Source organism: Periplaneta americana, chromosome 15, assembly GCF_040183065.1.
Source record: "Periplaneta americana isolate PAMFEO1 chromosome 15, P.americana_PAMFEO1_priV1, whole genome shotgun sequence".
Taxonomy (NCBI): domain Eukaryota; kingdom Metazoa; phylum Arthropoda; class Insecta; order Blattodea; family Blattidae; genus Periplaneta; species Periplaneta americana.
In genome coordinates this window covers 61,547,246-61,565,257 of record NC_091131.1, presented here as the reverse complement: position 1 = coordinate 61,565,257, position 18,012 = coordinate 61,547,246, and the positions used below count along the sequence as shown (strand labels likewise).

General features: G+C 33.9%; 1 protein-coding gene across 4 annotated transcripts in view; it reads right to left on the bottom strand.

The window, feature by feature from the left end:
- Positions 1 to 7,879: 7,879 nt before the first annotated feature.
- Positions 7,880 to 18,012, bottom strand: part of LOC138715002 (DNA-binding protein RFX2-like) — a 148,460-nt gene continuing 138,327 nt past the window's right edge. For all 4 annotated transcript variants that reach the window (XM_069847373.1, XM_069847374.1, XM_069847375.1 and 1 more), the window contains 3 exons: positions 17,296 to 17,498; positions 14,417 to 14,570; positions 7,880 to 12,762 (listed from right to left, as the gene is read on the bottom strand). In XM_069847373.1, the coding sequence (XP_069703474.1) occupies positions 12,577 to 12,762; positions 14,417 to 14,570; positions 17,296 to 17,498 (543 nt within the window). In that variant the 3' untranslated portion in view covers positions 7,880 to 12,576. The remainder of the gene's footprint in view (positions 12,763 to 14,416; positions 14,571 to 17,295; positions 17,499 to 18,012) is intronic.

Sequence of the window (18,012 nt, the reverse complement as noted above, 5' to 3'; positions counted from 1 at the left end):
TTTAGAATTCATTGCCTTCGTTTAGGTCTGTCGTAAATTCCTTTTTTTATCATCAGCAATGGAAAAAGTTCAAAACTCACCTCTTCTGAATAGTTTAACATTGCTTTCTCCTACTTACAGAACAATACATTCTTGCAGAATCTTTTTTTTTTTTTTTAAGTCATTCCTAATATGAAATCTCTCTGATGCAACTTCTAACTTAACCACATGCTTGCTAATGCAACTGGCAAATGTGGATTAGAAAAGAAAACTTTGTCTGTTACGTAACATAAGATGCTGTTCGTAAATAATGTGAACATATAATAGTACATTATGCAACAAGCCTATAATAGTAGTAATTAAGACGCGAGTATGTTTGTTTATGAAATGAGCGCAAGCGAGTTTCATAATTTTCATACCAGCGTCTTAATTACCATTATAGGCAAGTTTCATACGACTTTTTATGCTCGACCATATTTCTAACTTGAAATTATTCATAAGTATTCATGTTATGGTTATGTGAGGAGTGGAACTGACCTGAATTGTGAGATGTGCGCAGACAAGAAAGTATTGATTTTTTTCCGAGGCATGAATGTCATTGACCTTGATATAATCTAGATAATAACATGAAGATTAGTCTTGATATAACCTGGAAATTGATTTAGAATTGAAAAACGAGATGACAAATTCAATTTATTTGAATATTATTTACAATTAACGCTAATTATTATAGTAACAGAACATAACCTTCTGCGACAGTATTGGATTTCCAGCCTCCGTGACTTTTCACTAATTGTCTTTCGATTGCATATCCGAGAATAATCGATACTTGCGGTCTTATAATGGTACAATGGTGATTTCTCATTGGCTGAACAACTGAATTATAATGAATAGGTGTACTTTAATGAGGTGCATTAAAGGGCTACTACTAGGTGCAAAGTAAAAGTAATTCTTGTAGAGCTCTTAAGTCCTTTTTATGAGCAGAAGGTGTTGTTGCAGGAAATTGTAATAGTAAACAGCATCTACCATTTGCTTGGTGCAGTATTATCCATACATGTCATGTGTCAAAATGAACATCACCTTTACACCATCTTGTCAAGAGTGCACTGTCCTTAAATGAGGAGAGCCAGAATGCTTCCATTCATTTGATTTCTGCTTGAAGCATGGTTCGTATTAGTGAGTCCATGTTTCATCCAGAGTGAAGATCTGTCCAAGGAAGTCATCACTTTCCCTCTGGTAGCAGTTCAGCAATTCCTGTACAATTGCATAATGCTGATATTGTTGCATCTCAATAATTCAATGGGGTATCCAATGCGCTGCAATTTTGCACAACCCAAGAATATCGTGCTGAATGTGGAGAACGGTTTTGTGGTACAGAATTCGATTATCCGAATACCAATCAACGGAAACATCGGTTAACCAAAAGTGTTCCAGTCGGCAAATTCAAATTTCTGTGCACGCAATGTAGAAGTTTTGCTAGTCTGCTTGCGAGATTAAGCAGCAAAAAAAAAAAAAATAAAAGGACTTCTTTCCCTAAACTTTAGACCTACTTTAATGGCCATTTTGAACTTGCCAAACTAAGCTAGTCAGTTCTCCGTGTTATTTGTAAGACGTGTGATACAAAATATATATTGTATGTACAGTTTTGTGTTTAATATCAGTCTTTCTTTGTTTCATACTGCTCCTATGACACTGGTACAAACTGTTTTCGTAAATGATTGGTTATCCGAACACCACTCGTCTCCAATTGTTTTGGATAATCGATGCTCTACTGTATATGCCTATCTCTGCAGCTAATTCACATCCAGTAGAGAAGCAAGAAGCTGAATAGTGTGGTCGTCCTGAACAGAATCTCTGCCTTAATGAAACACTGTCACCCATCACACCACAGTACGATATGACAATGCTGCATCACTACATGCTTCACACAGTCCCCGATCACAGTCTTGTGCACTACGACCTCATGTAACTTCAATTTTGATCCACGAATGTTATTCCAGCTTCGTAAACATGCCATTTGGGTGCTTGCACTATCCTCCTGTACTTTAAGGCATCGTCATATTTGACTGAATACCATACAACCGATACCACTTGCTGCATTAGCTCGCCTGACCTTCAATTCTTAGCTCCACATTGCTGACATAGCAGCAGTGTTGGCCATTACTTTTTATCAAACTCTCGTATAATGTTTCATTAATTGCAATGGTGGCTCAGTGCTAGAGCACTGGCTTATGAGTCATGAGGCCTGGGTTAAAATTCTGATAAACTCTGAATTCATTATTAAGGAGCGGATTTCTATGTAATTAAATATTATTTTTTCGTGTGATAAAACACAATTAACATAGTTAAAAATTCCGAACATGAAGTTTCAAGTTTAAAACCCGAATCTTATTTCACATAAAAACACATATTTTCACAAAAAAATTATGTAAATACATACTTTCAGGAAATCTATTATAAACACATAAATCTTGGAGTTTTTTTACTTAAATAATTTTTTTACAAGAACTTTTCAACATTTTAAAACTAAATCAATTATGTCACTCAGAAGTACGTTATCTTTTTAAGAATTCTTGGTTGCTTCGTGTTTCTAAGCGCTGTGTGGTGTATCCATGATCCATTTTTATAGTAGTATCGCCTCAAGTTCAGAGAACTGCTAGGGAACATATCAGTGTTATTATTAGAGAATAAATTAATGAGGACAAGGAGGAGAGATCTTGCAATATATAATTAGGAATGTTTATTGTTGCTGAAGATGATTTCATTCAATGCTTTGTTTGTGAAACACAACAGATAAGAGCTCGGGTATGAACATTATCTAATTTAAACAAATCTCTCGCCTCTCGCTCATGTCCATCAAGTAAGGCAATACGTCTTGTTGTGATTCCCTTTTATCGGGCTTCGTCAATCGATATCCTTCAAGATATACTGAAAGATGGTTGTTTAAAAAACGATCTGGCTTTCCTATTAGCAAATCTAAGCTTTTTGTGTGACACCATAAAAAGAACTCGAAACATCCAAAAACCTGTTGTCTGAAACAGGGAGGTGCATGCTGTGAAAATTAAATTAGACTCTCTACCAGGTTCAGAAGTACAAGTACTAAGGGACAAATTCCAGAATGTGTTTGGGAAAACCAGTGGATATAAAAAAAATGTGTAAAGTTGCTCAAGTATTGGAGGGTGTGCCTGTAGGTGAAATTGACGGTGTATGTGTTTGTGACATTCCTCTCTTTAAATATGCACATCTGACGTCCTGTGATGTGGAAAGATCGTTTTCATAGTATAAGTCGTTGTTCAGAGATAATCGGCATGCATTTGTGATGGAGAATTTGGAGATGACCTTTGTTGTTCACTGCAATTCTCGGCCAACTACTAGCACACAAGTGTGGTTGGTGAGTACCTAGTAACATTTTTTTTTTCCAAGCTAAATAAGGTATTTTTGTCATATATATATTTTTTTTATTTTTAGCAAATATTTTCGTACTTTTTAGCACATAAAAAATAAATATATTTAAATTTTTTAGCACATAAAAATCCGCTCCCTATTCATTATTTATGTTAGGCAAATCTGTAGTCTGGGCAACAAATGGGTTTTTTTTTTCTGGGTACTGCAGTTCTCCTGTAACATCCCAACAATTCTCCACCATATTAATTTATTACGAATGTAATGTAGATGCAGACTCACAGCCTACATGGAGAATCCATGATGAACTAATTGTTCTATGCTTTTCAGCACTAGTGATGTCTATGAGTCACACTCATGGGGGCAGGGTGAATAACAGCAAGTTAGGGCCCTGCCAATACAAAAAAATTTTTCATTTGTCACTTTAACTTAAGTGAAAGGCTAAAATTAATATCACTCAAATTTATTTGGAAAAACGGCTATTTTATGTTATTTCAAATGAATTTTTTTATTAGGTTATTTTACGATGCTTTATCAACAGCTTAGGTTATTTAGCATCTGAATGAGATGAAGGTGATAATGCCGGTGAAATGGGTCCGGGGTCCAACACTGAAAGTTACCCAGCATTTGCTCATATTTGGTTGAGGGAAAACCCCGGAAAAAACCTCAACCAGGTAACTTGTCCCGACTGGGAATCGAACCCAGGCCACCTGGTTTCGCGGCTAGATGCTCTAACCGTTACTCCACAGGTGTGGACATTTCAAATGAAGATCCAGTACATTTAGTAAAAATTATATTTAATTTCTAGATCAACTAATTCATAAATACTGTATGTGGAGGAGGAGCAATCTGTCAAATAATTCAGAAGAAATCGTAACAGATTGTGTGTTAAAAACCAATTTCTCATTATAACATGTGAAGAAAACATGTATTTCAATGAAAATGTCGAAACTATCCTTTCACTGCAATCCCAATCCATATACAGAAAAAGTAAAATAATAATAATAATAATAATAATAATAATAATAATTTATTTAAAATATTAACATGCAAAACAACAGCACAAGGCCAATAATAATAATAATAATAATAATAAAGGAATGTATAGGAAGCATTCATTTTTCCATATTCTTGACAAATGAACGAATTTGTTACATACAATTAAGCAATATAAAACAAATTAAACTGTAACTTTAATTTTTTGACATGAGAGACAAACTAAATTACAAGCTATTTTAATATAAAAGTAAGCCTACATTGACACTGGTATCTACATATTCTCTAATTATGATGAAGTACTCTACATCCTGAAGAATGCATCTGCATAGATATAAATAACAAAAATGTAACTTACCTTCTTAAAGCCTGAACAAAGCTAAACCTTCTTCCCTCGACTTCCATGAGTCACTCTGAAGCTAATGTTAGGTTCAGCTAACACAGACTGAGTACCCGGTACTAAGGAATGAAAATTAGCCTAATGATGACTATTACTGAAAAATCAAGTCTGCATGAAATAATAAAGTTATGTCAGAAAAAAATTAATACTTTTCTTAATTTTCACAAACCCATTTGGCTTTCTTGGTAGCATGTATGATCATCAGTTATTCGACTATTAGGAATGTGGGTATTTCTCTTGTACTGGGGTTCATCATGTTCCTCAAAGGACAATTCATGTCTGAGCAATGAGCTGCTTGATGGCCCATTGCTGCATATAAACAGGCTAATAGGTTGCGTCAATTTTTTACTTTCCCCTTCAAAATTCTCTAAAGCTCCCTTCAGTGGAATGGCAAAAATCAGTGTGAGACAAGTGCTTAACAAGCTTGGAGCTCACATGGTTTTTTTCTCAGCCCTAAATTCCCTTGCAAGGACGTGTTTTCGCATATCTTTCAAATGTTTCTACCCTCACTTCCCCATTGACAATGACAATGACACAAATCTTGCATGAAGATGATAGTAACAAAGACAAATAATAGAATTCAACATTAAAACAGCAAATGATTGTTGTAAAATGACAATATATCTTGTTTTTAATGTGACACAATTCAGTTGCATTGTGACATGTATACAGAATATCAGAACTCAACCCAGAAGTGGCTTAGATGAGGTGGTCCAGGAATAAAAAAAAAAAGTGACATACTGAGAGAAGAATAATGGGCAACAAAGAAAGGAAGTATAAACTGAAAATGAAAGTAATTAAAATATTTAGTACAGTAAAATGGGGTGAATGGGGACGAAGTTTTATTATTTTTTATTTCTTTGTGTCAAAGATTAAATATAATAAGAGTGTTTATGTTGTCATTCATAATGAGCACACAAATAAACACTCTTATTATAAAACTAGCCATACCCGTGCGCTCCGCTGCACCCATTAGAAATAAATATAAAGTAATTACATAATTAAAATAGGACATTTGATCCAGGGAACATTCGTGTTTGATATAAGGATAAATCGTTTATTATGTTACTTAATTTAAATTCTATTTGCATAATTAAAATGCGATCATTTTGATCCAGAGACCAATCATTTGGTCATACAAATTATTTTAGGAAATACAGGAAACGAATGTACAGAATAGCCTATCAAGTTTTCTGTGCATAAGAAGCTATTTTAATCTTACCTGTCCTCGATTCACTCAGAAGTTACTGTAATAACATTATAGCATTATGTCCATCTAGAGAAACTACACTTTCCAATGGTGAATTAATAATTAATTATACAAATCGGTTAATTTAGCTTCTGATATTACTTCATACGAACACAGAAACATTATCTGTAGGCTATCTTTCATAGCTTTCGATTGTTGCTGTCCAAGGCCCCTTATAGACGAAGTCATTTGTTTTTTAATTCATTACACGGCCTTAGATGGCAGTTATTTTAATTTTAAAACTCATTTATCTCATTAAATATCAGTCCTATCAAAATTTTTCAAGGAATAAAACTTATCGCAAATTATTTTTAAAGAAACTTTTTGTTATGTAACATTTTTCACAAAAATCAATAATAAGCGAGATATTTCGATTTATTTAGTTCAGCCCCCCTTATAACCCCCCTTTTAAATAATGTATTTTGAATGCCATATAGCCTATAATCTAAGTTACAACAAACTTAATTTATATTCCAATTTTCATCGAAATCCGTTCAGCCATTATCGCGTGAAAAGGTAACAAACATACAGACAGACAGACAGACATACAAACAAAAATTTCAAAAAAGCGATTTTCGGTTTCAGGGTGGTTAATTATATATGTTAGAACCAATTATTTTTGGAAAATCGAAAATTACCAGAAAAATTTCGGCTACAGATTTATTATTAGTATAGATTTACTCTTTGACACAAAGAAATAAAAAATAATAAAACTTCATCCCTATCCACCTTTAACTTAACACTTAACCACTCACTTAAAAAAATGGTAATTTGAATCACAAAGAAAGGCAGCCTGATTCAGGTTTCTATTATATCTTAGGTAGCTCACTCAATAGATTGTTAAATGTGGATAGAACCAGTCCCCAAAATGTTTACCTCGAGATCTGCATCACAATGTTATTTGTTTCATTATACTGAAGACCATTACAAATTGAGGGTAGATTTTAGATCAGGAATATCTTTACTTAGGTTATGCAGCATGAGAGGATGAGGGGATTTACATCTCCTCCTTTTGTCTTTAAGAAGTCCACACGACATCATCATGTTTATTAACGATTATAAAAGATTTCACTTGACAGATGTCTTTCACATCACCTGCGTAGTGCTCCACTTTAAAACCTTTTTTCTTTAGTAGCTTAATTCCAAACTTGGAGGGAGGACAGACAATCATCCACTTTTCCAGAGTTGTGAACGTTGTTTCTACTAGATCTCACAAAATGTTAGGGATGTTGCAGCGAACAGACATCAATATTTTGATAATTAGTTGCATGATAAATCACACTAATTTGTGTATGTATCTGGACAAAATTTTCTTTTGCAGTGTTATTCTGAAAAACAAATATTTTCAATTAGTAAAGCACCTATCAATCTCTAGAAATTTTTTAAATTTTATTTTGGAACAACTTAGAGACGTAACAGTAGGGTATCCCTACATGCTCATATGTCACAGTAAGTCTGCCATCTCTATCAAGAGGACTTTATGGAACTGGGTAGAGGAATGGTGTACAAGAAATAACTGTAGACCTGACTCTTGTTTGTGGACATTTGCTTACATTCCACAGTACCAAACAAGTGTACAAAAACAGGTCTATCTAATTTCAAACACACAGCAAATCACAACAGGAAGGGGAAATTGTTTTCGTCTTCTTTCAAGGCAGTTTATGTAAGCAAACAAGATGTGCCGAACAGGGGGAGGGATTGTTCCATCCAATCCTCAGAGTACACTGTTTTCCCAATCTTGATATGTGACATCGGTGAGGCACACACAATCAATATGATGGACATGAAACTGGGAAAAACATGTTATCTATATAAACCAATAAATCGAAGTCTGGAAGAAGCAAAGTATTACATTTTTTTTTTCATCATAATGATCCAAATATTTATTATTCGGAACTTTTTCTGAAACAGAACATATGAACTGTAACACACTCTTCACACCCACAACAAAAAATAGTTTAATCACAAATATATATATATATTATGTACACATGCATACACACATCCACACATACATACATAAATATATACAGCTCAATGTATGTACATACCAACAAAAATTAATTTAAATTATGACTAGGATTTTTCTCTCTTTCACATAATCTTACAGCAAGAAACGTTAAAAAATAACAGAAGGAACACATAATGACTAAATGGGCGAAACTATGTTTCACAATATGTTTAAATATATTCAACAGTGTATTCCAGTAAATAAATAACAGTAGAAATTTCGTCACAAACGAAAATGAATGTCAACATAAACACGACCTGGAAGTATCTCACTTGTAACGTGATCTCGAGGCTATTGCACTGAACAGAAACAAATAAAAAGAAACTAAGTGGTGAAATTTTAAAATAGACATCAAATGTTGAACAAAATGCAACTGACAATTTTTGACATGACAGAATGAAGGTACAGGATCTGGCATCATCTTTGCTTCTTCCATATAGGGAAATCAGTAAAACGTTTGGCCAAATATATAACCATCCAGACGCACATTAATGTGAAACTGATGTAAGTAGATAAAGCAGTTATTCATTCTGTTTAAAATGACAGTGTGTTCACCATCAAGCAACAGTTCTGTGCTTCTTGATTAAGGCATTTCAAAACCTAGAAACATGGGCATAAACAACAAAACATTCAATTTGTATCTGCTCATGGCAGGCAGTACATAGAAACACTGATTTCATTTTTTTTTTTTTTCAGCGTCTTGTGAGAAATTTCTTCCATTGATTTATCAATTTTTATAAGCAACTTGATCACAACTCACAAGTAAACCACTTTGAATAAATGAACCAGAGAACACACAATGATATTGATAAATATATATAGGCAATATCCATGTAGTAAATATATAGTACACTTTAAATAATAAAAAAAAAATTGTGTACAATATTGTTCTTCTTAAAAATCTATTTTCTTTCTTTTATACCTACCATCATTTCTAAAACCATGGTTCACACAAAGAGGAATAACTTCATTTGAAAACTCAAGTTACTAGGCACAACCTGATTTCCTCAACATGATTAGACTATGCTGGAATAAGGTGCCAAGCTCAATGCAACACTTCTTACCACTTTCAATAAAACTCTATGTCGCAGGTCATGACCAACACGGCCAAAGTAAATAAGCAGGTAGCATTTCTAAGCAGACATTTTAGGCTGACGTTTAAATCCACACTCATAAACCTCCCCCCAACCCTGTCCGGGACATACTAATTTTTTAACAGGTTTCTTGACAATGTGCTCTTTTGAAATAAGTTCTATTTAACAACCTCAAAAACAGCACAAGTGCAAGAATCGTCACTCAACTGCAAGCTATAAGTGTTTCTCAAACTGTTGTCCGAAAAATAAGAGGCATGTTGTCAATGTAAATGTCTCTCATCTTCTTTGTCCCTACCCTGATGCATACACAACGAATTTTAATTAGTGCAATTATATTTTATGAAAGCTCGCTTTACATGTTCTTGTCCTATTGGAAATTATAAGTTTTGTATTACACCTTCATATTTTTCAAAAATTTTATTGGGCTTACTGCAAGGAATTTAAAAGTAAAAAATAATTATGGGTAATTAATAAAAAAAAGTTTGAGAAACATTTCTTTAGCCACCAAAGCAGATATTTATATATCTGTCAGAATGTCCACCTACGATAAACTCACATCTTAAAAAAAAATGTGTTCCTATATTCTGAATTCAAAGTGATTCTTGTAAAAAAATAAATAAAGAATTTAGAGAATGACATATTAAACATACGAACAACTTCCTCTGTTACTTTATCATACCAATGCTGAATAAGACACAATGTCTGATGATGGTCCTGAAACTCATCAGTAATAATGTAAAAAGGGTATTAAGTATTGATATTGATAGATACAGATACGAAATACAGAGCTATCTTCAATAATAGAAAAGTGCTAATACTATTCATGTAGATGAGTATAATGTACGGCATTTTACAACACTTGTGAAGTAACAGAACTACACGATACAAACCCGAAATTCATACCCTGTTTATACACAGCATGTATCTGAATACACAAAACTGTGGCCATAAGGCTCACTAAGACAACCATGATTTGTGAATAAAACAATTACTTTCTTGAAAATCTTTCTAAACTTCCAGCACTTTTCAAAATATTTAACAGCAATGTAAGTTAACAGTATTCCTTATATGTAAATTTATTTACATAGCACCACAATTTTCTTCCTCATGACGCATTTTTAAGAAGTTAATTGACTTCTGTCAAGCCAACTGATGCTCCGAATTAAACAATTACTTTATTAAGACATGTCTTACCCTACTAACCAATGGGTAATATTATAATTACGGAAATTAAAGTCTCAGTTTAAATTAAAGTTGCGACATTTGTTCTCGCCTAATTACAACCATTAAAACAATGCAAATTAAAAACAACAATTTCCCTCTGAACATGCCACTTATATGAGCTTTTAGAAACACTTGTTTAATTATATTATTACTTATAATTTCATCTTGAAGTTAAAAATTAAATACCGTATACATACATAATAGAAAATTTACTTGAATTTCAATTCATGTGCCAAAAAGTCAACTATAAGCAACCTGATGACATTTTACTATTGAGATGGAAACAAGCTCATTCACGTCACTAAGTATGCTCGTATTCACCACAAATGTCTGCCAAACATCTGGGTGGTCTACAGGAAGAAATTCAGTGAAGAAGGTAGGCTGTCGATTTCACTAAATGTGATTTATTCTTAGGCCCAAACAATGACATGTGGACCATGACCTCGACATGGCGGCAATATACGAATGATGGTACAACACACACACACACATGCACGCACGCACACATGACACCAGCATGATGACCGCACTGAATTTTTCAATTAAGAACATATAATATTCCGAAATATCAAACAAAACAGTACTTAGATAATTTACATACATGCAATACAATGAAAATTCACCAGAACTTCGCTCCAGCAACCATGTGGCTCTGAATATGCAGAAACTACACTTCTAAGTGATGGTCTGGAAAATTCGAGAGTGTCACCATGCTTCATCAATTAACAAACGTGAGTCATCAATATCATTAACAAAACTAATATTGTACTTGTATTGTGTTTAAGGAATGTATCCGAATCCTACATATTCAGATCCTCTTCAATTCTTCTCCATTACAATTAACAATTAAAAAGAATAATTTACTTTATGGATGGATGGAATCTTGAGCAAAAATGCAGCAGGAAGAATATATGTGTTTTAGTCAATGGTATAAATTCTTGCTCGATCGAGATTTTGGTGTGAATGTGCCTAACTCTTCATTTTTTTGAATAAGCTCGTCGACATTCTGTGAATTTTTATGCTTTTTTTTTTCTCTTTTTTTTTCCGCTGAGTACTCTTTTCTGTATTATATTGGATAGTTGTTTGGCAACATGGTGCTGTTCCACACAACACAAAAATACGTAGCAGTGATGTTCATTACAAAACAGAGAGCAAAGATCATTAACTATTATAAATCACACATTTATTTCAATTTAAATGTAAGCGGTGACCTGGCATGACAAATCGTACAAAACTGTTTCTAAAGAAAGAACAGCCTTCAGTTACAAACCCACGATAAAAAGAGAGTCTGTCCTTTCTTTATGTTTCTCTTAAGTGCACCACTTTGGCTAGAGAAAATTCTGTACTTATCTACAATGAAAAAAGTTAATGAATTCATTCTTTTCTGAACATGAATAAAAAATATTTTCAACAAACCCGAAAGCATGAAAACTTGCTCACCAACATCTAAAATTAGGAGTGCGTTAAATAGTGACATATGTATTCTGTTACATTTTGGATATCGGCACCCCTTGCATCATTAGGACATGAGATAAATATGAAACTCCGAGGCACAACAATGATGGGAAGTGTGCAACATGTCACCTTCATGCACCATATATTAAGTACTTCACACGCCTGTTAGGAAAGATAGATACTTCCGTTCAAAGAAAAAATTGCCATCGCATATTACCCTTCCAGCATCCGCATGAGGGGAGGGAACGTGTGTATATATATAAGTTTATATACACGTATAATATAACCTCCAATACTTGGTGAGGTATACAATACAACATCAGTATTCTTTCTACAGCACCATGAAACCAAATACAATGCACTACACTTTATAACAAAATATCTTTTCTAAATGCCCTTTCTAGTTCTAGCTAGAAACATAAACAGCTTGTTTCAATTATCTTGATTTTTTTTAAGTAAAATATTTCCCGTTCTTCTGTCTCTTGCAGGTATTTAAATTTAATTGCGGCATTAGTTTGACAAATATAGTTGTATATAAGTATGTATATATATTTATATATTCTTCAGGTTTCATCACCAAGGTATCATTTACACCTCAAATTTGTTTGGTTCTGATAAAATGTTGTGTTCTAATTTAGGTGCATGGATGGTCCCTACCTTACGCAGCGTCTGGGTTACATTTCACAAGCTGTTGTTGTGGCAAGATGAAGTTTGAGGTATGACATTGTACAGTTTCATCTCCCCATGACTAGAATGGATGTAGTTGTTAGCTGATCTTGAGGCGCTTTGTGGCTACAGGGTGGTGGCTCACTTCGTTACTGCCAACAAGAAGGGTTGCGGGAGCCATCTTTCCACTGACAGGAACTGGAACTCCCATTGTGAGGGATACCCCTCCATTGCAGGGCCCTGGCTGGAGGTATCCACTCAAACTGGACGGATTGTTATTGTATTTCTGTCACAACAATCATATGCCAAGTTAATACACCATTTAATCCCAATTTTTACACTTATCTTATGTATATTTCATGAAACAAAGCAGTGAGTCCACTTCAAAAACAGTCGATCCATTTACTTAACTCTTTTACCCTTCTCATAAAAAAAACTGTATAATAGTTCAGTTAGTCTCATTGGCTGTAATTTTAAGACATCTAGCAACCGGTGATTAGAAAACTTCTCTGATGTATTTATTATCGAATTTCTCAGATTATTCTAGAAATGTAGCAAGGTTTGTATATGATTGAAATAACTTGTGAAACTAAGAATCATTGCAGTTAATGAAAAACCTTACAGTGTGAAGACTTTGTTGGGATAGATATGAGCTGTTCAGAGCAGAAGTGGTGTAAGTCAAAATTGGGTAGAGATTTAAAGTAAAAATTCTGTAAAATACAGCGCAAAGTAGCAATTAATATGTCCTTCGTGCTATCCACTGACTACTAACAGTTTAAATAAATTCAATATTAATTGCTACTTTGTGCTATATTTTACAGAATGTTTACTTTAACCCTCATTACTCATTTTTGACTTACACCACTTCTGCTCTGAACGGCTCATATCTGACTAACCACTGTTACACAAAAGCAATGATATTATTAAAAAAGTGGTAATGATTTATGAATGTCTTTTTACATTCTAAAATAGATGTCTAAAGATTTTTCTTCTGACATAATTCAACATTTAGCTCTTTGAGAACAAAGTCTGTATTACTTTATTAATAACCTCTCTTTATGTAATGGAAACACTGGGAATAAAGCTGTGTCGATTTCAAGTAAATCATTTTGTGCTAATTTTGACAAGGGGTTTGAAATATTATTCTTATTTTCGAGTGAAATTTCTAACATTTTGTGTGCATACTTTCTGAAAGAAAAGATAGATAAAACTTATAAGTAAGAGTGACACAGTACATGAGAGTAGGGCACTAAAGGGAAAACTGAGAGGTAGAATTTAAACTGAGGGGATTCGATCTAGTACCGGAACTGGAATCTGGTGTGGCTTAGTGGAAAAAACGTCAGCATGTAAAGCTGAAAACCAGGGTTCGAGTCCCAGTGCCAGAGAGAATTTTTCTCTGTTCTATCCATCCTTCATCATATGGTAATGCAGAATTCCTGCACGGAAATATCATATGTATTTCGATACTTCATAATAATATGATATGCGTAAGTAATCACTTAGTGATTCAAAATGGCACTCATCCCATCAGACCCCGGCCACTTAGTCATTGTAATAAGTGCATCTCTGTACATAGTGCGTTGGACATTGTGCCACTGTCACATGTTCTGTGACACAGTACATGAGGGTAGGCCACTAAAGGGAAAACTGAGAGATAGAACTTAAACTGAGGGGATTCGATCTGGCATCGGAACTGGAATCTGGTGTGGCTTAGTGGATAAAGCATCAGCACATAGAGCTGAAAACCCGGGTTCGAGTCCCGTTGCTGGAGAGAATTTTTCTCTGTTCTATCCAGCCTTCATCTTGCAATGTGAATTAACATTTGAAATAGGTCCTACACGTTTTAGAAAGAAACCTCTACAATTCCAGAAATATCTGTTCTCTCAACAGACACCAGTATGAAGACTTGTGGACGAATAAATGTAGAAATACATACATACCTCCCCCATTACTGCGATGGGAGTCTCTCCTGTCTCCAAAGCCACCTGGTGCTCGATCAGGAAGAACATGTATTCATCATATAGCAGACGGATCAGATGAAAAGAGCCAAAGCTTGCTGCACTCCGGAGGGTTAGGTCCCTGATTACCATTGAGCTGTCAATAACAATCAGCACCTTACAGTTCTTGTATTAATAACAGATAATAACACTCTTCTTGTAAATCTACAAATTAAAACAATACCATAATGAGGTAAAAGATTTCAGTATGTAGACAAGAATAAACTATTTACTAATTTGCAAATGAACATGAATTACAGTACGAAACTGTGATAGTTGGCACGCAATCACAGGTTTGAGATTCACTGTGTTTGCACGAAACTACACAGATGAAAACAAATTTTAAGGAATGAAATAATATTTATAGGAAGCAAATTTTGACGAAAACATTTCAATCAAACAAGCATTTTCTGACCGAAAAATTCAGGTTACACATGTTCAATGAGCTATAAACAATGTTTGTAAGAAACTTTAGGCACAGCATATCATGCATCAGCTTTTCTTAATAATTTTCAGATCTCAAGGAATTCCTGCATAGTCTTCAGTTCATGAAATGTCAGCATAATTGGTAAACTGTACATGTAATAACCCAGTAATAATAACAATAAAATTATCAATGCTTCTTTGAGTACAGAGGAATATTTTTTCTGGAAATCTCCTATTTAGGGCAACTAAAAATTTTATTTCATGTGTATCTCTCACAAACAATGATCCACAGATACTGAATATGAACAAAATATGTTCAAACAGTTTAAGAGAAATCACTGTGCACAGACAGACAGCACGCTCAGAACCATTCTTTCGGTATCAGAGATGCTGTAAATATTATTCCGCAAACATCTCGAAATCAATTTTTTGCAGCATCACAATACTGATTATTTTCTATCTCATTTAACTCTTTGAGTGCCAATGACGATTAAATTAATCCGCAAACATCTCGAAACCAATTTTTTTGCAGCATCACAATACTGATTCTTTTCTACCTTATGTGAAGGGTTCAAAGCCATAGTGGGCCAAGTGCCATTTATTAAAAACGGAGAAAATAAGGGTTAAAGGTAAGTGAATACAATAGTTTAATGAAGATTGACATATCATTTAGTTTTAATGTGCATACTTTATATTACTTGCTATACGTTTCCGTTGAATTATGGTAATAACTTAATTTTAACCCTTGCTTTCTATGTCTTTAATATATGGCGCTTGGTCCACTATGGTTCTGAACCCTTCATTTAACTCTACGAGTGCCAATCATGATTACATCGTGATTTTTTAATTTTGCTAGAAATGCCGGTCATGATCTAATAGTGGTATAATTTTCATTTTGCTGTTATTCTCCAGATGGCAAAGATCACTGTTGGTTGTACTAAGAGCATAGAGGAAGCTTCAGTGGATTTTGTGAATTTACTCGGCATTTTTTACATAATACTACACAAAAAGGGTTGGCACTATGAGGGTTATGGAGAAGTAAACACGAAAATGCGAAGATCTAAATCTACTGGAGCATGAGGAATGATACATTAGAATTGATTCTTCCAAATGCTGTTGTTGGGCCAATGCCTTGGCACTTGACAATGAAGTCATTCACCGTATTGCACTCCAGTATTTTTGTATGTCATCTTCTTGTAGCAATGTTGTGCATCTTTTGATGTGTTCCATGTTCATTTCATTTGCATCACAAAATACATAGACGGATGTATGGGAAATTCCTACTCTGTTCAGGTGGCTTGCTAACAATCATGAACTGTTATTAACCTGAACATCGCAACAACAGATTTATGTGGCCCATGAGAGATTATCTTGGGGTTAGTCAATAAAATTTCCCAGGTTTTATTCTCCACTTCATCCGAATTTTGTTCCTCTTGGGCAGATTTATTTATTTAAATTTAAATATAAAAGAATATAATTACAAACAAGAGAAATAGAAATAAAATAATACAATCAATATGAAAAAGGAGATACAGTAGTATTAACAAAATTTGAGACCGAATGAGCAGCGCTCGTGTTCGGTCGTAGTTCAGATGTAATATTAATAGGCCTATAAGAGAATATAAAATAAAATAGGAAATAAAATTAAAATTACAGTTACAGAAATTATATAATACAATATTAATATAAGAGAAATATAGAAAATAAAAAAATAAATAAATAAAATGAAATACGAACTAAAATTCAAATTTCAGCGGCAATGGAATTATATAATATAATAATATTAACACTAGAGAAGAATAATATCGCACGTGAAAAGTAGGACAATTTCAAAATTATAGAATACAAATATAATATAGGTTGATTAATTCATACACATAGGCTATAAATTTATTTAATCAAATTGAAGACATTAACACGTTTCTAATTTTCTTGTTATATGTTAGTGGGTTACATGTTAGAAGTTCTGGGTGTAATTTAGCTAAAGCATTGTACAACCGAGGGCCAAAATTAATGCTATGCTTTAGACCAGCAGATGTGAGACATTTAGGTTCTACTAATGTTGAATTAATATTTCATCTTGTGTCATAATTATGTGTCTGTAATATAAACTTATTACGATTTTTATGATAAAATTTTAACAGCGTATACTTATAAATTTGTTCAATATTTTGATTAGTTATTTTACGGAAGTCCGTTATCAGATGGTTGTAAAATTTCAGTGCCATTTTTAGCCATAAAGTTCCATTTTCCAGAGAATTTCCCAATTGTGGTTTGCAGCATAAAGTCAAAAATTTATCGACAGCAGGTAACTGTTACCAACACAACACACTTAAAAAGAAAAAAGTGAAGAAATTAAAGAAATATTTGGAATTAAAAATTAAGCTGAAACGTACCTGTAAAATGACCACTTGAGTAAAAATTGTCGTGCAGCCTTGGCAAAGTTGGGCTTCCCTTCATATGGTTTCAGCACCTGTGTCACAACGCCCTTGAGCCAAGCAGCCCACTGCTCCAACGAGTTCTGCTGCTGCAGTGTCACCTTGAAGTCAGCCTCCAGTCGCTGCACCATGCCATCGTCACACTGACACACCCATGAAGCCTATGTACAGACAGTACAAATCTCAAAATCTACTTCATTATGACGAGCCACGATATAAAGTATCTAACTTATTACTAGCAGGAATTCTGACATCAGCATCCTGCACTCTATGCAACACTCAAACTGATATGAACGAAGAACTTGCAGCACACTGTTTGGAGAGAAAGATCTAATTCAAAAGTACTGGACAGCAAGAGCGCTAATGGCTTCATTGCCACATGCTAGGCTTTAAACAACAACAATAACTTATTATTAGCAAGTTTCTGTTCTCTAATTCATTCTGAAAGAACTATAATAACCATAGCCATCCCCATCATTTTTCACTACCACACCTCCCTCTACCATTATAACAGCTGCTCTCATTCAAGGCCAATAGTACTTGAAGGGTACATGGGAAAAACGATCAAGGTCCATCAAAAGTCGAAATTGAGTTAATAATGCTATCTTATAGTGGAAAGGAAGTACTATCTTGTGGTCTAGCTAGTAATAAGAAATCATCATTCTTGACATTCCA